The sequence below is a fragment of the Heloderma suspectum genome, chromosome 1, assembly GCF_057233095.1.
Source record: "Heloderma suspectum isolate Gila_16-S chromosome 1, 16-S_ref, whole genome shotgun sequence".
NCBI lineage: Eukaryota > Metazoa > Chordata > Lepidosauria > Squamata > Helodermatidae > Heloderma > Heloderma suspectum.
The window spans coordinates 282,523,522-282,547,896 of NC_139458.1; the positions used below are offsets into that span (position 1 = coordinate 282,523,522).

General features: G+C 43.8%; 1 protein-coding gene across 6 annotated transcripts; it reads left to right on the forward strand.

The window, feature by feature from the left end:
• The first annotated feature begins 4,693 nt into the window (after positions 1 to 4,693).
• On the forward strand, positions 4,694 to 23,781 carry CLN8 (CLN8 transmembrane ER and ERGIC protein). 6 transcript variants are annotated; one of them, XM_084826770.1, is made up of 4 exons: positions 4,694 to 4,979; positions 7,223 to 7,293; positions 12,856 to 12,947; positions 23,251 to 23,781. In XM_084826770.1, the coding sequence occupies exons 1-4, from the start codon at positions 4,723 to 4,725 to the stop codon at positions 23,332 to 23,334; spliced, it is 504 nt and encodes a 167-aa protein (XP_084682896.1). In that variant the 5' UTR covers positions 4,694 to 4,722; the 3' UTR covers positions 23,335 to 23,781. The 6 variants fall into 6 exon arrangements, with proteins under 6 accessions (XP_084682896.1, XP_084682894.1, XP_084682893.1 ...); XM_084826768.1 differs by having other exon boundaries at positions 4,695 to 4,979; positions 7,223 to 7,332; positions 23,251 to 23,775; XM_084826767.1 differs by lacking the exon at positions 23,251 to 23,781 and having other exon boundaries at positions 4,708 to 4,979; positions 7,223 to 7,332; positions 12,856 to 14,393.
• Positions 23,782 to 24,375: the final 594 nt, after the last annotated feature.

Below are 24,375 nucleotides of genomic sequence, written 5' to 3' on the forward strand. Positions count from 1 at the left end.
GTTCCGCCCCCCCATAGTTTTACGCAGCTGATGTTACCCTAGGCTTTATCAGGGTGTATGAGAACATTCCGGACTCTGGAAGCTACTGGCTGTGAGGAGTAACAGACATTGTAACTTCTTCTCATACTGGTTCATTGTTTCACAACTTGACCACAGTTTTGTCAGCATGACTATTTGCATTTCATACTCCAGGCAATAAAAACTTTCTGCCCTCAAGGAAAGACAGGCCTGTGAACCAAAGTTTTATTCCCATTCCATTCCATAGCTTCCTTATAAGCCCTCCGTTCCCATGCTTGAACCCCAAAAGGGACCCAAGTAACAAAGTCCAAAACATCTGGAGGGTCCCAGGTTGGGAAGGCTGGCCTCCAGAAAGCCCTAAACATGAGCCACTGTTGTTCTCCAGCAACTGGTAGTCAGAGGCATGCTGCCTCTCAACCTAGAGTGGTATATAGCCATGATAACTAGTATAGTCTTCGAAGGGAGAACGTAGATATAGTGGTCATATTGGAAACCGGATGGAATGGAGAGAACCAGTGGGATACAGTGATCTCTGAATGCAAATTCTGTAGGATGGACAGGAAAGGATTACTAGAGTTGGTGTTGTTCAAACAGGTCATAGCGTCAAGCAAACTAGAAACCTTGAAGGGGCAGACTCTTCCACAGAATCATTGTGGGTGACAATACCACGCTCTAAAAGCAACTGAGTACTGGGAACATGCAGAATGCTCAGGATGAACTTGAGATGGAGAATTTTCCAAACAAGGAAATGTTGTAATAATGGGTGATTTCAATTACCTTCACATTGACTGGATAAATGCATGATCCAGTCATGACCAAAAGGTGAAAAATTATTGATACCCTAAACAACGGTGCCCTAGAAGAGTTGGCCATGGAACTGATCAGAGAGAAGGTGACCCTGGACTTAATCCTAAGTGGTACCAGACATGACCAAGTGTGAGATGGAAGTATTATTGGACCAATTGGAAATGGTGTTCACAGTGCTATCAAATCTAATGTATATCTAAGAGGGAAATTGTCAAAGAAGTCCAACATAGTCACATTTGACATCAAAGGGGGAATTTCTCTAAAATGAGGGAAATGTGAAAAAGGAAGTCAAAAGGTTACTCCAAACCACAATAGTAGAAGCTCAGCAATAAAGGTAGCACCAAGTCCAAGAGGTCACCAGCATGGTTAATGAGTATCAATGAAACTATTAGAGAAAAGCAGGCTTTCTTCAGAAACTAGGTCTTGCTCAAATGAGGGGAAAAGAAACTAGCACAAAGGAAATGCAAGCAGACAATAACAGATGCAACAAGAAGTATTTTGGATGCAACAAGAAGCATATCACATGTACCATCAAGGTCAACAATAACAACTTATTTAAATACCTCAGAAGAAGAAAACCAGCTAGAGAGGCAGTTGGACTGCTGGATGACAGTGGAGTTAAAGGAATGCTAAAGCAGGATAAGGGGATTGCTAAATAAATTCTTTTCATCTTTCTTCAGTGCAGAAGATGTAGGGCAGATACCCATGCCTGAATTGTTGTTTTCAAGGAAGGGGGTCTGATGAACTGAGACAAACAGTGGTGACAAGAGATGAGGTTTTAGACCGCAATGACAAATTGAAAGCTATCAAATCATGTGGTCCTGACGGTATCCAACTAAGGGTGCAATACTAAGTAGATAGGTGGCTGCCTCTGACCCCGGAGGCGACCGCCTATCCGAAGCAAGGCAGGAGAGGCACGGGGGGATCATTCCCTCCGCACCTCTCCTGCCTTGCACTTTGTCGCTAGACAGCTGTTTTCGGCTGTCTAGCGGCAGGGGGTGGGGGCTGGGAGAGGAAGCTGCCAGACGGCACATAGGATGTGTCGTACATGCAGCTCTGCTCTCCCCGCCCAGGAACACCCCTAGCCCCACCCCTTTTCACTCGCTCCGCACTCAACTTCCGAACGTGGAGGACAGGGCTTCCCCATGCTGCCTCCAAGGCAGTGTGGATGAGGAGGGAGGTCAGTTCTCCGGGAACTGGCTACACGTCTGGCGGGCCATAGGATTTCTCTCTAATAGTTCTTAAATAACTCAGATGTGAAATTGTTGATCTTCTAACAAAAATGTGTAACTTTTTCCTAAGATCAGTGTCTGTACCAAAGGCCGGGAGAATGGCCAATGTAACACCAGTTTTTTAAAAGGGATCGGGGGGGGGTGCGGAAAATTAAAGACCTATTATCTTAACATCTGTTCCAGCTAAATTGATGGAAAGCATTACTAAAGAACATTATCAAGCATATGAAAGGACAAGCTTTGCTGAAAAAGAATCAGCATGGCTTCCAAAAAGGTATGTCCTGTCTTACTAACCTTTTAGAATTATTTGAGAGAGGTAATAAAAGTGTGAGTGACAAAGCAGACATTGTTTACTTGGATTTCCAAAAGCCTTTTAACAAAGTCCCTCACTGAAGACTCCTGAGCAACCTTAGCAGTCATGGAAGAGGAGAGGTTCTCTTATGGATCAGAAACTTGTTAAATAATAGAAAGCAGAGAGTAGGAATAAATAGAAAATTCCTGCAGTGGAGGGATGCAAACTGGGATCTGTATTGGGACCAATGCTTTTCAACTTGCTAATAAACGCTCTGGAAATAGGAATGAGAAGTGGAGTGGCCAAGTTTCCTGACAAAACCAAATGATTTAGGGTGGTTAAAACAAAAAGAAATTTCAAAGAATTTCAAAAGGAACTCTCCAGACTGGGAGAATGGGTATTAACATGGCAAAGACAGTTCAATGTAAGCAAGTGTAATGTGATGCATGTTGGGGCAAAAAATCCAATCTTCACATATATACTGAAGGGTTCTGAGCTAGCAGTGACTGACCAAGATAATAATACTAAAATTATTAGTACAAGCAGTTGGTTCCCTGTGATCACAGTTCGCAGAAAAACATCAAATCTAACGAAAGGTCTAACTTAACTAGCTACATTTATTGAAACATTCAAAGTGTTACATCTTTTATCTTTACAAAATTTCCTTAAGTACAATGTTCTTGGTGTAAGCTAAACTTTGACTGGGTTGCTTTTAATTGTAAGTGTCTCTTAATCCCTTCATGAATTTCCTTCAGTTTACAGGCTGTATGTTACTGGCATATCATTGTACTTTGACCTGCACCTGTGGTCCTAAAGGCATGCAGATACATTTTTTGCATTCGTATTTCATTTTGCTCCAATTTGCAATTGTTTAATTATACTTGACTTTTTTGATATTAAAAATAAAACTTTATAGTACATTGTTATAGAAGATAGCCTGATTCTTTAAAAATAGCACCTTTATGGACACAAATAAACTTCTGACTGAATAATAGTGAAAACTGATGTTATTTGTGGAATCTGCATGTCAAGAGCTTTCCAATAAAGTGTTTCATGAGAATTGGTCAATGGGAAGGCAGTCAAAAAGGGATGACCAACTAACTCCCATCTTTGATATAGATAGATAGATAGATAGATAGATGATTATTCTTAGCATTTCTCATAATACTAGAGGTGATCATCCCCTCAAGTTGATTGGTGGAAGATTTGAGACAGACACAAGTACTTTTCCAAGTATCACATAGTTAAATTATGGAATTCACTACCACAAGATGCCAATTCGGTTAGCTTTAAAGGGGGAATCGACAAATTCGTGGAGAATAAGGCTATCAGTGGCTTCTAGTCCTGATGGCTACCACTTTGAATGGCTTTAAAAGGGGATTAGACAAATTCACGGAGGATCAATGGCCACTAATCATGATGGTTTCATGCTATGTCCAATATTGGAGGCTCTGTGCCACTGTATACCAGTTGCTGGGGAACACAAGCATGTGTGCATGTCAGGTGTTGCACGCATGTCCTGCTTGTGGGTTTTCCGTGGGCAGCTGCTTGGCCACTATGTTAACAGAATTCTGGATTAGTTAAACCTTCGGTTTGATCCAGCACCACTCTTCTTAATCCAAAACTCGGAATCCACAAGATGGCATGTTTGTTGTTGTTGTTCAGTCGTGTCCGACTCTTCGTGATCCCATGGACCATAGCACGCCAGGCCTTCCTGTCCTCCGCTCTCTCCCGGGTTGCATGCTTACTCAGAAGTAAATTCCACTGGGATGAATGTTCTCGTCGGGGTGTTGCCTGATCCTGTCTCACTTATTTGGGAGCAAATCCCGTTCAATTTAGCATCTTCCAAGTAAACGCGCAGGGGATCGGGCTGCAACACCATGCGTGTTTAGTCGGAATAAAGTCTCATTATGTTCAACGGGGTTTACTCTCAGGTAAGCATGGGATTTCAGCCGTGAAAATCCCAGAAATGCTTACTTGGAAGTAAAGCGGCGGCATGCAGCGGCCCTTACTTCCACGTAAGCGCGCATGGGACCTCTGCCGCATAACGCTGGCTTGTATTGCCAGGGAAAGTTATCACGGGAGCTCGGCCCCGGGACCGCTCGCAAAGAGGTCTCCCGTTGAGTTCCTAGTATTACGCGGGCCCGTCGTCAGCAGGACCCTAGAACTGGGGGAAGGTTCCTCTGCGATCGCAAATCGCGCGTCACGCCTATTTTTGTTTGCAAGGCGCGTCGGTTCAAGGCGCCTGCTGTTGATTTAAAATAGGATATATTTCCAAGGCTTCGGGGAACAAGGCCCGATTCCCTCCCGGGTTGATGCCCGGAATGCCCGGCTGCTCCATCCGCTCCTAGTTCCCCCTCTTGCTGGCGCAAAATGGTTTGCTCCAGACTCGGGCGGCAACAGCGCGAGGCAAGAGGAAGCAGGGATTGTGCGCGCGCGCGCGCCTCGCCCTCGCCGTGGGTCTCGCCCGCCGCCCTGGCCGCGCCTCGCGCGTCTGTCGGCTCGGCTGGGTCGGGGGGTCCGCGGAGCGGGACGGGGCTGGGGCGCGCGGCGGGAGGGCGACGACGGAGAGGCGGTTGCGAGGAGCAGCAGCACAGCGCACGACTGAGGCCTGCTTTCCCGAGACGGAAGTAAGTAGCCAGCAGCGGTAGCGAAAGTTATAATCCTGATCATCGTCGGTATATTTACTAACCCGCTTTCGCGCCCCCGCCAAAGAATTGGGATTGGTGTGACGAGTCCACGGAGCAAGCCCCAGAAATCGGGCACTTCCTTTCGGGAATTGCATCTCCCCTGCCGTTGTATTCATTGCAATAAAGGCAGGGGGGGAGGAGCGGGGGAGAGGAACGAAAGGCGAGGAAGTATATCGGATACCAACCTTCCCACTGGTTAATGGTTTGCAAGCAAAAGAAAGCGGGGAGGGATGTTACGCTTACCGCTGGCGGCTGTCTCGGTGCGCAGAGTGAGTCCTACTGAGAAAGGTGATCTGTTGTTGTTTCTTAAGCTCTGGAGGACTGTTTTGGGGGAAATGAAAGCGGTTCATACGATTTAAAAGGACGGACAAGGGCAGCAAGACGAGTCAAGCCCTCGGTGTGAAGTATTGATATCCATTATTATTTTTCTAATATAGCTCGGCGTGGCCTCAGACTTTGAGGCTGTCGCCCTCTTGTAAACCTATTCTCTCTTCTCCACCCCACCCCACCCCCAGGCAATTAGTGAGGACCCCTGAACTCAGCAAGGCTGACGTACAAGTAACACTGTTATTGGAGACAGGTTGCATTCAGTGGAGGCCGGTGGCTTCGCTGTCAGCGGGGCGGTGAATCCGCTCTGGGTTTCAGTCAGAACTGAAGGTGCCTTGGATAGCTCCTTTAGAGGTCTGACTGGTTCTGATTGACACTCAGAGCAGATTCACCGCCCCACTGACACCGGAGCCACTGGCCTCTACTGGTTGCATTTAAACTTAAACTGGAGAACACGAGAGCAAGACGTTATGCGTTTGTTGTAGTAGTGTGTAGCCTAGCAAAGCGGTGTGGACTTTCTTGCCCCTTGCTTTAGCTGGCAGCATCAGGCAGAGGGTTGCTATGCCTTTGCATCCTGTTGCGTGGTTGCATGGGGGTACCTCAGGAGGGTGGCTTGTTTGTCAGAAGGCTGGCAGGTTTGTGTTTTCATTGCATTCAGTTTTATGAGATAGGTTGTAGTTCAGTGGTAAAGCACGTGCTTGCACCCAGACAGTGACTTTCAATCCCTGATATCTTCAAAGTGAAAAGATCTGGTAGCAGATCTGATAGGTGAGACTTCTACCAGAGACCCCGGGCAGCCGCTGCCAGTCAGAGTAAATACTAGGCTAAGGGTGCAGTCCTATGCATGTTTAGACAGAAAAAAAGTTCTAAAAGTCCCAGCATTCCCCAGCCAGCCGTTCTCAGAGTTGTAGGACTTTCTTCTGTCTAAACATGCGTAAGATTGCGCCTTAAATGGACAAATAGTTTGACCTCGTGGAAGGCAGTCTCCTAATGTGACCTGGAAAGAAAAGAAAGGACTGAGCGTACAGCACCTCTGTTCAAATTTTAAAAAAAAAACTTTTTGCTTACTTAATTGTAGCGATATCTGCCCTTTTTGTTCATCAGATAAGTACAACCATCATACTGGCCTTGATCATTATTGTTTTCTACAAGCCTTTAAAATACATTTTTAAAAGTTGTTTACAGATGTGGAAATAACAGAAGCAAGAACAACTGACTGGAAAATCTCCCCAGAGGGGCTCACCTGCCAGTTACATTATGGTCTTTGTGGTGCCAGGTGAAGACCTTTCTATTTCCCCAAGCTTTTCAGTCCTTCAGTTTTGTTTTTAAATGTGCAGTTGTATTTTGAGGTCTTTCCCTGCTGCAGTTTTTACCCTGGTTCTGTTCTGTTCTAGACTTTCAAAGTTTTATGTTATGTTTTATCATGCTGAGTTGTAGGGTTTTAATTTTTGTAAACTGCCCAGAGAGCTTTGCCTATTGGGTGGTATGGAAATGTAAATAAGTAAATAGATAAATAAATCTTGAGATGGTTAGGACTTGGTGTTTGAAGGCTGAAACTGAGTTACAAGGACGTTCTACATGTTAAATTATATTCAATTAAGACCATTATCTGACTCACGTGGAAATGTGTAATGGCTGTAAGTGTCTGTCAAGCCCTGACAGAAAGAACATCCTACAATATCCCTTTCCTGGTAGTGACTCCTCTTGATGCAGAGAATGAGAAAGAGACAGAGACTGGGAGGCAACTAGGTGCATGTGTGAGTTCGAAGATGTATGGTCGGGGTGGGGGAGTGCATGCATGTATGTCACGTATGTGCACAGTTTTATATACATTTTCTCTTTGTCTTTCTCTGCAGATGGCAGTGGTCTCCACTCAATGTAAGGACAAAAGTCCTTACTAGTATCTGGTATCTGGTCTCCGCTCAATGTAAGGACAAAAGTCCAAGATCCTTAAATAGACCGACACGTGAGTGTGACTTCCCCAAACGCCTCTCACGAGTTGTTTGCGACATAAACTGAAGAAATGAATCTTGGAAATGATGGTGTGCCATCCAAATCTATATTTACCTGGGATTATGTTCTGTGGGAAGTTCGTTTGAAACTGGTGGCGGCTGGCTTCTTTCTCTACTTGGGCGTATTTTCTCTCTCACACTATCTGTCTTCATGGATAAGCGTTACTTACTGTTCATTGCCGGCAAAGGAGAAAGTCTTCTGGAATCTGGCCGCGACACGGGGTGTGTTTGGCATTCAGAGTTGTGTTGCTGGCTTGTGGGCCTTACTCCTGGATCCTGTTTTTCAGGCTGACAAGGTGTACTCCCAGCAGGAGTGGAGCTGGTTCAATTGCCTAATAGCCTCTGGCTTCTTCTTGCTTGAAAATGTAGCTGTTCATGTATCTAACGCTGTCTTCAGGACATTTGACTTATTCTTAGTCGTTCACCATTTTCTTGCCTTCGGTGGCTTTTTTGGTCTGGTCACCAACATTAAGTCTGGACATTACATACCCTTAATGGGAATGCTACTTGAGATGAGCACACCTTTCACCTGCGTATCATGGATACTTTTAAAGGTGAGAGATTAACGAGCAAAAGAAAGATTGCCTTTTGTTTAACTGAAATTGAACTTCTATTAATATGCAATATAAGCAAGAAAAACCGTGTCAGTTCACACCAACAAAAATTCAACACTCGTATCTGAGATGTTCACATAAGTACAAGCAGTCCATATATCTGAATGGGTATCCAAACGAGACTGATGAGTATAGGATATACTTTCAAATGCGTGATTATCTCTTATCAGCAGGTATAAAAAGGAAAGACTGCCTTAAAAAATGGGGAGCTGACAAAGACCATAGTTGGGCCAGTAGCTTGATTTTAGAGCGAATCAACTGATATGCAGGCAATGCGATGCACGTGATATACAGCGCTCCAAGACAAAACAAATGACCTCCAGTAGTGCATCCAGAGTATAAATTTCTAGATTTAAAAATTTAAAATTTATCATTTTTAAAATTAAGATATATGTACTTGTGTGTGTGTGTATATATACACACAGAGAGAGATATTTTAAAATGTGAAATGTTTCGGTACAAAACACCAGCTGAAGCTGACTGAAGGGCAGTATTGCAAGACCTCATAGAGGTCTAAGTGAGCAGCTTGCTCCCACAAGGCCTGGATACCAAATGAGGCCTTTTAATGCTTTTTGGCCCAGACTCATTCTCAGGCCTCACCTCTTTCCTGGAGAGTGGTGAGTCTAAAGGGCCAGTCTCTTGGCCTGCAGTCTAGCACTCAGTCTCCTCTCCATTCACTCTGGGGATGTTTGTACAGAGGCCTTTGGGCAGACACTGCTGGGGCCTGTGCCTGGGTCAAGCCTAGCCTTCCCCAACCTGGTGCTCTGCAGATGTTTGGACCACAGCACCCATCATCCTTGACCATTAGCCATGCTGGCTGGAGCTGGTGGGAGTTGGAGTCCAACAACATCCGGAGGGCACCAGGTTGGAGTGGGCTTGTCTTAGTCCTTCTGTGGCCTTTGCTGCTGCTCCTTTGGATCTGGCTGGTCCCTAGGCTGGAGTCAGAGCTGCTGCCTGAGGCACCCAATGTCTTGATGCACGTTCCCTTGAAGGCAAGAGCTGATCAGCACATTTGGGACAATCATGTGGTGTAGGTGGAGCTGAGCAAAGCATCTCTGTGAAGTACTTTCGTTTGAATTACTTAAAAATCTACATTTCATTTATGAAATAGAATAAACTACTATGTGGAAGAAGAACCTACCCAAATATTTCCAAACTACAATACTAAATATATTCATTCAATAGTGTTAGCATTCAATAGTTCAATAGTATTCTATTAACTTTGATGGATATAATTTAAATTGTACTTGGAACTGTGTTTATAATTTTACAACTGCTTCAAATTAAAAGGGTGTGGGGAGGAAAGCATATTTATTCTAGAACATCGTGCCAGTTGTGGGTGAAGTAACTATTCATCGAATCCACCCTTACTTGTGTTAATTATTACTGAACTAGTTAAACGGAGTGTTGAACTATGAATAGACCTTGGTCTGACACAGCATGGCTCTCCTTCCGTTGATGGCATGTGTATGTGCGTGGAAATACAGTCGGAGGACTTAGGATGTTTCTTCAAGAAGAGTTTCAATGCACAGGCGTTTCTGGCACGTGGTGCTATATCCCTGAAAGGTTCCCTGAAAGGATCTTTCTCAGTGTCAGGTTGAATGCTTTCTTTTCCAGGGTTGGTCCTGGCATGTATAATGTATGAGTTTGCCTGAGCAACCCTTGAAATGATCTCCTTCTGTGTTGGATTGGTCTGTATTTTCTTTCAACTTAGATAGTAGGCAGCATTCTTTTATTACATTGGCTCATGTATGATGAGTGGTAAGATGTGCAGAGCAACATCTGAATGGTATCATCTTGTACCTGCACGTCATGTGGAAATAATTCCTGTTGAGCTTCATTGGAACTGCTATATAAGTGTCCCTGTGATCACCGTCTTAAGAAAATGTCCAGTGATTGAAGCTTATTTTAAAATTACTTTGCTTGTTTTGTAATAATTGCATACTTTTTATCCTGTTACGTTAAGACCAGCCTTCCCCATCCTAGCGTGTTCCAGCTATGTTAGACTGCAACTCCCATCTTCCCCAGACAGCACGACCATGCTGGCTGGGGATGATGGGCCTTGTGGTCTGACACAGCTGGAAGGCACCATGATTGGGGGGATTGGGGGGAAGTCTGCATTAAGATTCACTTTGACAAAGAGCAAAAAGAGCTGTACTTCTGTGGAATGCCTTCTGGCTGCACAAGAATCATACCAGTTAAAGAAAATCATAATTAAAATATTAAAAGCCTCAATAATTTGTGCTGGGGAGTGGGGGCAAAAACCCTTAGTTTTGTCTGGAGACTTTTTATTTCCATCAGCCACTGTTTAAAGAGACAGAGCTCCACCTGCAATACACCATGGTGCTATGCTGTGTTTTTGGATCAGCCAGTTGAACAAACAGCAATATAATGTATTGTAAAATCTTAAAATAGAAATGTGATTCATTTCTACAAGACTGGAATCCCTGCTTGTAAAGGAGCTACCCTAAATTCCAACAACAGTGTAAGCTTCACTCCTAAAAGCCGGGCCAAAGATCATTCTTCAAATTCTTCTGGAAGATGCTTATCATTTAGTGCAGCAGTGGGGATCCTGTGACCCTGCAGATGTTGAACTTTAGTTCCGATCAGCCCCAGCCAGTATAGCCAGTGGCCAAGGAATGATGGGAGTTTTGCTCCAACAACATCAGAAGGGCCACGGATTCCCCATCCCTGATTAGTATATATGCAGAACTGTCAGCATAATAGGTCAGGAGAGAAAAACAAGGAAGTGATCTTTCCGCACTTTCAGGGAAAACAACGTATTCCTCTTTCAAGAAGCTAAGCAAAGATTAGATTCACAGAGACAATCAGGCTGTGTACAATGAAAACATTGGAGATAATTTTGCTTCCTCTTCAGTCAAGTTCAAAAAGTTCACTTCTTTAGATATTGCAGAACTATGTTTTTTACAGAGGAAGACCATCTATTTTGCTTTGTTTGAAATAACGTAGGCTGCAGCTATGAAATCAAAGCCCAAGATAATCTAAGACTTCTCTAGTTATGGGCGTGGATCCTAAGTTGAAGTTCAAGGAAGGAAAGCTTCCCTTCCCATTCTCTCCTTCCCCCTGCAGCCGCCTGTCACCCTTGAAATGCTTCTCTAGAGAGTTGGGCCCCCTCCTGAACAAGGTGGGATGGGCCACAGCAGGTGTGAGGGGAAGGAGAAGATGGAATCATTCCATGAAGTTCCTTTAGGGCGCCATCGTATTAGGATAGTTGGCCACTTCCAAACTTGGAGGCAGCCAGCTATCCAATGCAGGGCGTGCGGAGCACAGAGGGGATCCTCTCCTCTGAGCTCTGGGCAGCCTGCATTTGTGGCTTGACAGCAGAATTTGGCTGTCTGGCTGGGGACTTTGGAGTGGGAGGGGGAGGCTGTACGGTGCATAGGAAGCGTCCTCCTTGGACAGTGCTTCCATGGTCTCCGCTCCCAGGAACGCCCCCTTTTTGCCTGCTCCACAATCCGTTTATTGTGCCACCAGTTCGGGGGCAGGGAGCACAGTTCCTGGGAACCAAAAAATCCTCTGGCCATCTAGACCCTGTCTAGCAGCCCAAGGATTGCTCTCTAAGTTATGTTAGGATCCAAGCTGCTGTTTTTTGGACTTAGCTTAAGGGAACAAGATGATAAAGCTTGAATGGCTTTACAACATTCTTAAGAGAGGAGGAAATGTGAAGAATGCAAAGATGTTTACCATGGAAGCACTGAAGGAGTTAACTTGGTAGCCTATGGCTGTAGTGTAACTTCTGCAGACTTGTTAGACTTGCTGTCAAATCAAACATGGCTCTTCTGTTGTTGGATAAATGCTAAATTAATAGGCTTGTTGATTCGGAGCCAGCTGTTCACTATAAGCTTACAACTCTCACTTGTATAATGGGAATAAGCCTAAAATTTCTCCAATATTTTCCAGTTCTGGGGCTTAGCACTAGTGCATGTAAGTGTAATGAGGATGCCTTGCATTGTGCAGAGTGCCCTTCCATCACTTAGGGCACAATCCTATGGCCGCTAGTCAGCAGCTAGACAGCCATAGGATAGGTCAGTTCCCAGGAACTGACCTTGGAGCCCATGCTCTGAGATTGGTTCCCTGAGAACCGACCTCCACCCCCTCCCATGCTGTCTCGTAGGCAGCATGGAATGGCCCTGCTCTCAGAAGAGGAGTGTGGAGTGGCGAAAACGGGGCATTCCTGGGGGTGTGCTGGGGCAGGGAGGGCGGAAGTGCCGTTCCAATGCTTCCTATGCATTGTCCGGTGTCCGCCCCCCACCACTCCAACTTCCGCTCCCCACTGCTCCAACTTCCTGTGGCTAGACAGCTGAAATCGGCTGTCTAGCCATGAATGCAGGAGGGGACAATCCCCTCTGCACTTCTCCTGCCCTGCATTGGATAGGCGGTCGCCTCCGAGTTCTGAGGCAGCTGCCTATCCTGATAGGATTGCGCCCTTAGTGACCCTTGCTAGTCATCAGGTCAAAAGACATGGATTTTCTGGCACTGCAGAGCTGCCCAGCATCTCTCTGTTTAGAAATGAAGCAAAAGCTGTCTCCCTCCATGATGTGTGCTGTTCCAAGATGCATGTCGTCTCTGTGCTTTGAGTCTTTGCTCATAGCCCAATCTTATTCCCTTTCAAGCTGGGTGTGTCTCTTCCAGTTAGAACAAGGATATTTCAAATGCCCCCAGATGTCTCGAACCACTTGACTCTCAGGAAGTCTGGTAGGTAAGGATTTGTATCTCCAGAGTCTAACCTAGCAAGTGTGATTGGGGTTGTCATGGTATGTTAAATATGTTCCATATGTAAATATGTGAAAAAAAACACTGCATTTTATGGGAGTTCTAACTCTTAATTTTCTCCTTCTCCAGGTTGGCTGGGCGAACACTTCTTTTTGGAAAGCAAACCAGTGGGTAATGATCCACATGTTTCACTGCCGCATGATCCTTACTTACCACATGTGGTGGGTGTGCATTTCCAACTGGAACGCTGTGCTGGAAAACCTGGGACTCTTACATTTTGGTGTTGTATTCATAGGAATGAGTGCTGTCACTCTCGTACTTAACCCTTACTGGACATACAAAAAGACTCAGCAGCTCCTCTGTCCTGTTGACTGGAATTTTACCAACAGAACAATGGGAAATGGCTCATCCCAAAAACTAAATGGGGAAGCATTCCAGAAGAAAGGGTTGTGATGCTGAATTTGGGTCTCTCTAGGCAGCAATAAAACATGGTCGGAAGGATGTACTACAGGTAGACAGCTAGGATCATGAAGCTTCAGTTGTCATATTAGATCTAAATCTTATTTATTACTTACTTCTGGTTTTCTTCTCAGTATTAATTAGTAAAGGGCTTAATTTAAATTATCTGTGCTGCAGACAAGTCCTGAACTTTTGGCAAGTTTGGATATGTCTGGAGTCATATGGACACTGGAAACAAGCAAATGCAGGAGAGACGTTGGCTATCATGGCTGGTTTCAGAGATCAACTTGCCATTTCTAGAACTTACCACTTGAGGACACTGGCTCAGGGACAGATCTAGAAAACTATTATTTCCAGTTTTTGTCTCAAAAGATGACAGTGACAGTAGATGTTCCTCAGTTTGATCCAGACAATCTGCATTTTATTATTCTTAGCTGCCTTGAATGCCATTTTTGGCAGAAAGGCAGGATATAAATTTAAGAACATAAATCTAGATTTGTCCATCTTTATATACTTGCCCTTCAGATTTACATGCCATGTGCAGTCTTTTATGTTAGGTTAGTAACCAAGCCTCAGCCTTACAATTAATGCCAAACATTAATCCAGTTTATTTTTTAATATGAGAAAAGAGATGCGGAGTAGCATAATTTCTCCTAGAAAGTGCAAAAAGAAACACTGGTGCTAGAGTATATAAACTACAATCTCTAACTTGATGAGTTGCTGAGTATTCCAAACATAGTTGTGCTTTGTTATTTATTTTATTTCCTTACTTACATTACTTCTGTGCCACTTAGGGCGCAGTCCTGTCTCCCGAGTTCGGAGGCGGCCGCCTATCCAAAGCAGGGCAGGAGAAGCATGGAGGGGATTGTTCCCTCCGCATTTCTTCTGCCCTGTTTTTCTGCTAGACAGTCGATTGCGGCTGTGTAGCCGCAGGAGGATGGAGCAGGGAAGGAGGCTGCTGTACGACACATTGGATGTGTCATACAGGCAGGTCCGACCTCCCCGCCCCAGAATGCCCCGGCCACGCCCCTTTTTGGCTGCTCCACGCTTCTCTTGTGAGGACAGGGCTGTTAGTGGGGGTTCCCGGATAACACGATATCCAGTGGCTGTCTAGCCGCTGTCTAGCGGCTATAGGATTGCTCCCTCCGTATATTAAAAACCCCAAGCAGTGTATGTTAGAATAAGACATTACAATATAAAAGCAAGATAAAAATAATAAATAAAAATAGTTAAGAAAAATTTAAAAACATTACAAAATCATAACAATAAAAGAGGGTGGTAGCAGAGTCTCACTAGTCAGGTGTGTCTTTAAGAGGCACTTAAAACTTGCCACCATTTCTGTCTCTTGGATCACACATGGGAGAGTGTTCCAAAGGGTGAATGCCACCGCTGAGAAGGCCTGCTTACGCACTGCTACCAGGTGACATTCCACTGACCACAGAACGACCAATAAGGGCTCCTCGGAAGATCTCGGCTCAATTGAGTATATATGCAGGAAGAAGGTCAGCTAGGCATCCTAGTTCCAAGTTGTATAACATAACCTTTGTACAACGTAAGCTTGAATATGGCTCTGTAGCGAATAGGCAGTTAGTGCAGTTGTTTTAACATAGGTGTAGTATGCGTATATCTAGGTGTTCTGCTGAGCATCTTAACTGCTGCATTCTTCACTAGCTGCAGCTTCCAATGCAATCACAAGGGCAGCCCCACATAGAGCGCATTACAGTACCCTAATTGTGAGATTATCAGTGCATGGGTCACACTAGCTAGGCTATCCCCATCCAGGAATGGGTTTCCTTGAGGTACCAGCTGAAGCTGGTAATGGGCGCTCAGAGCCACTGAGATCGCTTGGGACCCTAGTAACAAGGATGGATCCAGAAGCACCCTTAACTATGTACCTGTTCCTTCAGAGGGAGTGCAACCCTGTCCAGAACAGGTGAATAACTCAGTTCCCAGACCCACCCGTAGGTTCCCTATCTTGTCAGGATTCAGCTTCAGTTATTATTAGCCTCCAGCCTGTAACTGCATCTGGGCACTTGTTTAGAACATGCGCGCCTTCTCCCGATTCAGATGTTATGGGAAATATGGATTAAATACTAAGGAAAAAATATTTCTTATCCCTCCTCAGCGTTAGGAGGAAGTTCCTAGTAAGCCAGCATTGGTATTACAGGTTTTGTCCCTTCTGGCACATGGTTTATTATAATGTAATATCCAGGCATGCACAAGCATGCCCCTTTGCATCTTGCAGCCATCTTCTTGCTAGCCTTTGTGAAGCAGGATCAACTTGAAATAGTCTTTGGCACCTCTTCATTTTGTATCCTATTTCATAGGTGAGGGCAGAAAGGAGACTGTGGATGACTGGCTGATCTGCTATAAAGCCTGCCAGTGGCTGGGATCATAGAATAGTAGGGTTGGAAGGGGCCTATAACCCCATCGACTGCAACCCCCTGATTCTTGCAAAGAACACTGCAGTGGGTGAATTTCTCCCACAAGGCATTCTGTACATTGAGCAAGATTAGTTCTGCCTTTATTGTTAAAAGATCCTGGGTAATTACTCCAGCTTTATAAATATAAAGCACTAAGAGTATTCCAGTAAAAAGTAGACGGCACAAGAGACTTAAGTAAGCTGACCCCTCTTCTTTAGGGTTCATTCTCTGAAATGTTCTCACATTTTCTTTTAACTCAGGCTGCTTTCACATAGGTTTCTCTCTCTTAAGGGATCACTCTAGACTTCGTTTCTGCCGTTGGGTTGTATCCAATGTTAGGCTAACTGAATTCCCATTCAATTCAATGGGTCTACTCTAAGTTGGACTAACATTGGATACAACCCTTCCTGAGTGGAGCTCCACTCAGGATGGCCAGCGAGGAGTAGGGCCGGGGAGAGATGATTTCCCCTTTTCTTGCAACCCCCATTGCTACCACCCATACTATACCAATGGGGTCCCTCAACCCTCCAGAACAGATGGGGGAGCATATGTGGTTGTGGGGGGATCAATGAAAATCACCTCCCTCTGTTCTGTGAACATGTTTCCTCTGCTGGACCAAAAACCTTCTGCAGACAGAAGTTCGTGGAAGGCAAAGTCTGTATCCAAGCCAGAGCTGCTTCCTGTCCAGCGTGGAACTTTTGATACTGACACTAGTTCCCAGCTTATAGCTGAAGGGAAAAGAACTTATCCAAACCTGAGTTGCAAGATCCTTTCCAGTGCAAAGCAAATATAAGCTTCATCTTAGATGTGGCCACTCAGGAAAGCTGCTCTGTTATAATGTCAGAAACTTCATTATGAGAAATGTTTTAATGTGTTGATCTTATAGCTTGCTGTATCCCAGTGTTTTGGGGCAGATAACAATTAAAATGTATAAAATCCTGATATAACAAAATAAAACTAAGTCAGACTAAAGGGCCTCTATCCTTCTGCCTTCTTAACTCCATCCCCTGAAATCCAGCATCAACTTGCAAGTCTTAAAATGCTTCTGAAAGGTCCTGGAACTTTGAAGGTCCAAAGGGAAGCAGTCCCATCTCTGTTCCACCACATAAACTATTTTGATCGAGTGTAAAGGTTGCAAAAGACGATCTTAAAGAATCTGTATTCCAGCGAAATATTGTAGAACAGAGATGCCTAATAGATGTAGTGATGTATAGTCAGCCTGTTTTAACAAGCAGGATATGAAATTACATCATTGGGAACATGCATGCACAATCTACAAAGAATATTACATTTAGCTGTTAATTGTTGTTTTTTTTAGAGAAAAGCAAGATGGGATATATAAGAATATTTGCTCCCTGGTACTTTTACACTCAAACCTATGATGTAAAGGTTTTGGTGGAACATGGTTTCACACACATCCTCTGTCCACGAATGCATGCTGATGGAATTGAGGGGCGGGGGTTAACGTGATTAAGAGAGTGTTAAGACTGAGCAGAAATATAAAGTGTAAGGTTTTCTCTCTTTCAGTAAATAGACATTAGTATGCAGTTATGAAGATCCAGCACACAAGGCCCTATGGCCAGAGTATTGTACATTTGCCCTAATAATGACATGGAAGGCATAAAGTATAAAGAGGAAGGTCCTTTTTGTAGCGTGAGAGTGCTTCCATATGAGGCTTTTATTATGCAATCCTCCTACCTCAAACATGGAATTTTATTGGGGGGAGGGGTCCGGATGAGGTTGTCTTCAATTTGTAGCCCTCTCATTTTTCCCCACAGCCTCTTCCATCTTTTTTTTTTAACCACAAAAAAATCTGTTAAGGAAGAAAAAAAAATTGGATGGTGGCACACTGCCTTTTGATTGTTGGCACTAGGAGCCCTCTTTCTGGAAGTCCCCTAAATGCAACCATAGAATTTCAAATTAGTCACAACTAGCACACATGGTAGCTAATAGGAATCTTAATTCATCTCCCAGTGGACAGAAATTAAAGCTCTAAGACTCTCAGCTCCTGGTATTCTTAGGACACAATCCTATGTGTGTTTAGACAGGAAAACATCCTACAAGGCCCAGCATTCCCCAGCCAGCTGAGGAATGCTGGGACTTGTAGGACGTTTTTCTGTCTAAACCCATGTAGGATTGCACCCTTAATGGAAATGTTTTAACACATTAACAGAGTGCTTATTTTTAGTACAGTGTCCTTAGATCGGCATGGAATAATCACGATTGGGCAGTGTGATGCCATTACTTAGTTTTTCATGATTGTAAGTCACATATATTCCAAGTAATAGTTGGCCCATGACTGTTATTCCCAACACTGCATCTGTGGGCACCACTGTGCCTGTGAAACTATGCTGAGGTGCCTGCTGGGCTCTTGTTGCCTCCCACTGCTTTTTACCACTGGGGAAGTGAATGGAGTGATTTGTCCATTCACTTGATTATGAGGGGAAAAGCTGCACTCTGTGTGTGTGAGAGAGAACAACACACAGAGAAAGCAGAACAAGAACAGGGGTTCCGCCCAACTTTTTGCTACTGGCCACACCCCACATCAGCCATTTTGTGACTAGCCACACCCCCTGCAGCAGCCATTTTGTAACTGTGCCCCTGACACTTCTTCAGAATGTCCATGTATGCTCATGGACAAAAAGGTTGGGGACTCCTGGCCTGTGAGGTCAGGGGCTGCAGGTTTCCATTCTGAAGGTGAATTTGACTTATCTGTGAATGATTAGTTTTCTTCATATGCATAAACATTAAGCTTCAGCCAAAACTGTGGTTTGGACAGACATCGTCTCTGACAGCGACTGATTTGGCTTTCCACAGACAGGTCCTATGAGGGGTGTAATTGCATCCTCCTTGGGCTTCTTGCAAAATGCTGACCTTCCCTGTCTTAGTGACTAGTATTTCTTTGTGTTGTTTATTCGGTCAGTCGCTTCTGACTCTTCGTGACTTCATGGACCAGCCCACGCTAGAGCTTCCTGTCGGCCGTCACCACCCTCAGCTCCCCCAAGGTCGGGTCCGTCACCTCCAGAATATCATCCATCCATCTTGCCCTTGGTCGGCCCCTCTTCCTTTGGCCTTCCACTTTCCCTAGCATCAGCATCTTCTCCAGGGTATCCTGTCTTCTCATTATGTGGACAAAGTACTTCAGTTTTGCCTTTCATATCATTCCCTCAGTTGAGCAGTCTGGCGTTATTTCCTGGAGTATGGACTGGTTTGATCTTCTTGCAGTCCAAGGCACTCTCAGAATTTCCCTCCAACACCACAGTTCAAAAGCATCTATCTTCCTTTGCTCAGCCTTCCTGATGGTCCAGCTCTCGCAGCTATAGGTTACTACGGGGAATACCATTGCTTTAACTAGGCGGACCTTTGTTGTCAGTGTGATGTCTCTGCTCTTCACTATTTTATCAAGATTTGTCATTGCTGTCCCCCCAAGAAGTAAACGTCTTCTGATTTCCTGGCTGCAGTCAGCGTCTGCAGTAATCTTTGCACCTAGAAAGACGAAGTCTGTCACTGCCTCCACGTTTTCTCCCTCTGTTTGCCAGTTATCAATCCAGCTGGTTGCCGTAACCTTGGTTTTTTTGAAGTTTAACTGCAACCCAACTTTTGCACTTTCTTCTTTCACCTTCATCATAAGGTTCCTCAGCTCCTCCTCGCTTTCAGCCATCAAAGTGGTATCATCTGCATATCTGAGATTGTTAATGTTTCTTCCAGCGATTTTAACTCCAGCCTTGGCTTCATCAAGCCCAGCATGTCATATGATGTGTTCTGCATACAGGTTGAATAAGTAGGGTGAGAGTATACAACCCTGCCGTACTCCTTTCCCAATCTTAAACCAGTCCGTTGTTCCGTGGTCTGTTCTTACCGTTGCTATTTGGTCGTTAAAACAGATTCCTCAGGAGGCAGACAAGATGACTTGGTATCCCCATCCCACCAAGAACTTGCCACAATTTGTGATGATCCACACAGTCAAAGGCTTTAGAATAGTCAATAAAACAGAAATAGATGTTTTTCTGAAACTCCCTGGCTTTCTCCATTATTCAGTGGATATTGGCAATTTGGTCTCTAGTTCCTCTGCCTTTTCTAAACCCAGCTTGTACATCTGGCAATTCTCGTTCCATGCATTGCTGGAGTCTACCTTGCAAGAACTTGAGCATTACCTTACTGGCATGTGAAATAAGTGCCACTGTTCGATAGTTTGAACATTCTTTGGTGCTTCCCTTTTTTGGTATGGGGATATAAGTTGATTTTTTCCAATCTGGTGGCCATTCTTGTGTTTTCCAAATTTGCTGGCATATGGCATGCATCACCTTGACAGCATCATCTTGCAAGATTTTAAACAGTTCAGCTGGGATACCGTCATCTCCTGCTGCCTTGTTATTAGCAATGCTTCTTAAGGCCCATTCAACCTCACTCTTCAGGATGTCTGGCTCTAGCTCACTGACCACACCGTCAAATCTATCTCTGATATTATTATCCTTCCTATACAGATCTTCTGTATATTCTTGCCACCTTTTCTTGATCTCTTCTGCTTCTGGTAGGTTCTTGCCATCTTTGTTTTTGATCATACCCATTTTTGCCTGGAATTTACCTCCGATGTTTCTAGTTTTCTGGAAGAGGTCTCTCCTTCCTATTTTATTATCTTCTTCCACTTCCACGCATTGCTTGTTTAAAAATAATTCCTTATCTCTTCAGGCTAACCTCTGGAATTTTGCATTTAATTGGGCATATCTCCCCCTATCACTGTTGCCTTTTGCTTTCCTTCTTTCTTGGGCTGCTTCCAGTGTCTCAGCAGACAGCCATCTTGACTTTTTGGTTTTCTTTTTCTTTGGGATGTTTTTTGTTGCCATCTCCTGAACAATGTTGCAAACTTCTGTCCATAGTTCTTCCGGGACCCTATCTACTAAATCTAGTCCCTTAAATCTATTCTTCACCTCCACTGCATATTCATTAGGAATATTCGTGAGCTCATATCTAACTGATCTGTGGGTCATCCCTATTCTCTTTAGTCTGATTCTAAATTGTGCAATAAGAAGTTTGTGATCTGAACTACAATCAGCTCCAGGTCTTGTTTTTACCAACTGCATAGATGTCTGCCACCTTTGGCTACAAAGGATGTAGTCAATCTGATTTCGGTGTTGACCATCTGGTGAAGTCCATGTATAAAGTCGTCTCTTAGGTTGTTGGAAGAGAGTGTTTGTTATGCACAGTGGGTTGTCTTGGCAAAATTCTATCAGCCTATGTCCTGCTTCATTTTGGTCTCCCAGACCATGCTTGCCTGTAATTCCAGGTGTCATTTGACTACCCACCTTAGCATTCCAGTCTCCTGTAATGAAAATAACATCTTTTTTTTGGTGTACTATCCAGTAGGTGCTGCAGATCTTCATAGAACTGATCTACTTCTGCTTCTTCAGCATCTGTGGTTGGAGCGTATATTTGGAACACTGTGATGTTAAATGGCTTACCCTGAATTCAAATTGAGATCATTCTGTCATTTTTTGGATTGTATCCAAGCACTGCTTTAGCCACTTTATTATTAATTATGAAGGCTACTCCATTTCTTCTGTGGTCCTCTTGTCCACAGTAGTAGATCTGGTGGTCATTTGATGTGAAGTGGCCCATTCCAGGCCATTTCAGTTCACTGACACCCAAAATGTCTATATTTAATCTTGACATCTCCCCAATAACCACATCCAATTTGCCCTGGCTCATAGATCTTACATTCCAGGTTCCTATGGTGTGTTGATCTTTAGAACATCGGATTCGTCGTTCACCACCAGCACCATCGGCTGCTAGCCATCCTTTCGGCTTTGAGCTAGCTGCGTCATCACATCTGGGGCTAGTTGAACTTGTCCTCTGTTCCTCCCCAGTAGCATTTTGACCATCTTCCGACCTGAGAGTCCCATCTTCTGATGGTATATCAACATATCTCTGGTTGTACTGATCCATTTAGTTTTCATGGCAAGAATACTGGGGTGGGTTGCCGTTTCCTTCCCCAGGGAAGGAATTTCATTAGTACTGAATACTAATGAAGTATTTAATTAGTAATGGACAATTGTAAAGATTTGCATGTGATCCCCAGGGAAAGCTTTTTAAAAAGTCTAATGCTATTGAGTAACCAAGAGACTCATGACTGTATCTGTGATCAATGATGTTTCCAAATACTAGAACTCTTCTGATTTTTGACCTAAGAGAAAGTAACCAAGTGGCAAATTGTGCAGTAAGGACCACCTTAACTCATTGTGCCCATCTTGGAAGATGTAAGAAACCAAAGGGTAGACTGTGTATTGGCCTTTGATAAAGTTGATTCGTAGCTACAGTGTATGAAACTTTTACTCATGCTTCAGTCAAGTCAGTTGGAAGATTCTTCTCTATGCAAGAATAATTTACAATGCTTACTCTAGCAATGTATGGAAAGTTTTAAAACCACTTTGGATACATACAGTATTAGGCAATTTCGATGAATGCTGCTGCTTCTAATGAATCAATTAATTATGCCAGTTCATTTGCTATTGTGTTGTACCCTTTCATATATTTTGGTCCCTCTGTTCTGTTGAGTAGCTTTTTATACAAAACATTTTATTTTATTGCAAGCTTATCACTTTCCAGAACTGCAGTGCTGCATCTTGGTCTCAGTTTCCAATTGTAATTATTGTAAAATGCTGCTTACTGGGAAGGCCAGTCCAATGGTTCAGTTAAGCTAGCTACTGCTATGCTGTCCTCTTACTAGAATACTTCCTTTCAGTCTTGCTTATGTGGCCCTTTCAGTTCTAGGTACCCCTCACAGGAAAATTTCATACTTCCAGATGCTTGTACAGCTTTTTCTTTAGTATCCAAATCTTGGTGTACACAGTTCCTAAATTTCCTTTTAATATGAATGGTCCCTGTTGGAATCTGATGCTCACATTATAAATCACCTTTTCTAGTGCAGAGATCTGTTTTGGTGTCAGAAAAACTTCAGAGGGTTTTTGTTTTTCCCAGAGATCAGTCTCTCTTTGCATAAGGGGAACAACAGCCTGAAAGGCTGATCTGCTGTATGAGCTTAGTTCAGATAAGAGACAAGCTGAATTTGATTTCTCAGGTATCTGATTTACACAGGGGGGCGGGATCTAGGAAATTGTGTACACTGTGGTGGGAAGCTTGTGTGTTTCAGGCTGTGTTGCATCAAAAGTGGGTAAAGGTTTCCATGATACAAAAACATGTAGAGGCAGAAATCTGGACTTTAATCCCATACTCTGCCATTGCTGTTGACACGTGGACAGAGACAGTTTATCCTCATGTGCTCCCCTTACCTTTTTGTGTTATTACCACGGTCTGGCCTTCCCCAACATGACACCCTCCATACATGTTGGGCTACAACTTCTATCACCCCCATCCAGCATGGTCACTGGATGGACAGACTGGGGATGATGGGAGTTGTGGTCCAATACATCCAGAGGATGCCAGGCTTGATAAGGCTGTGTCAATTCTGCTTGGCACCAAAAGAGTTAGTGTACCCACGTGAGCCTGTTGTACACATAGTTAACATGGCATTTCCAGTGCTGTTTTGCTCTTAATGCTAATGTAGGGTGGGGTGCTGAATCCTTTTCCTGCCTGCCTATTATCTTGTGTAAATGCTTCCCAGCAGTTTTAAATATTTTTTCTGCAGATGAGCTCCAAAACAGGAAGTGAGCGCCATGGGGACATTTTGCAAGGAGGAGAGGAATATGGACGTTCAGGGGCGCGAGGTTAAGCACCCCCCCGTTTTCTCACATTTTCCTTGCGTTCCTATTCCTAATGCCTATTTCTACTCTGTGGCTGATGCGAAGATGGGACCAAGACCTGTGAATCAATGCCATGAAAATTTGCAGTATTATAAATGATAGCTTACATGAATCTTGAACCTGCATGGTAAGGATAGGACTGAATATGGGGCAGTTGTCCTCTGTTTCTTGCCCTTGAGCTGTAATGGATCTCCTCTTGCCTGCATCCCATACCCATCCTCTGACTCAATTAGCAACTGAAAGATTGTGGCTTCCCTTCTTTCTTCTTTTCTTTTTCCTCTTGAGTTGTTATCTGACACTTGCTACTGGGGGGATCTTGCTTATAAAATATGTGTAGGCATCAATTTAAGCTGCCTCCTAAAATAAGAAATATGTTTTTGAAGTATAATTGTATAATAAAATGCATTTCATATTTTAGGCTGTGTGATTTTTTTTCTTGTTGCTCCTCTATCAGTAATTGCACTGATTCATTAATTCATTACATTTCTATACCGCCCAAGAGCCAAAGCCCTCTGGGTGGTTTCCAAAGATTAAAAAAACATTAAAAATATAAGATCACTTACATACAAACATATAAACAAACAGCATACACAGACAAATATATCTAAAGCAATTTTAAACAGTCAACAATAAGAAACATCTAGGAGCTATTTAAAACATTGTCATATGCTGGCAAATGCCTGAGAGAAGAAGAAGGTCTTAACCTTATAAATGTAATGTTCAGTTCCTGAAAATTTAGTATTTGTTCTTCCTTTAAAATGACAGAGGCTTAACAAACCTTGCGATGTATTGTTTGCAGTGAACACAGTTTGCATATTCATGGGCTTTCTTCACATGGAGCTTTTATCCTGCAATTGGGATTGCTCCTTTACGGAAGTTTGCGGGCTCTTTATATGATGCCGTGACTCTCCAGGGCATCTCCTGCACTAAATGCCCTTTGTTCCATTTTTGACTAGATCTCAGATAATGAGCTATCAAATTACTCCATTGTGTTCTGCTTCAGTTTCCTC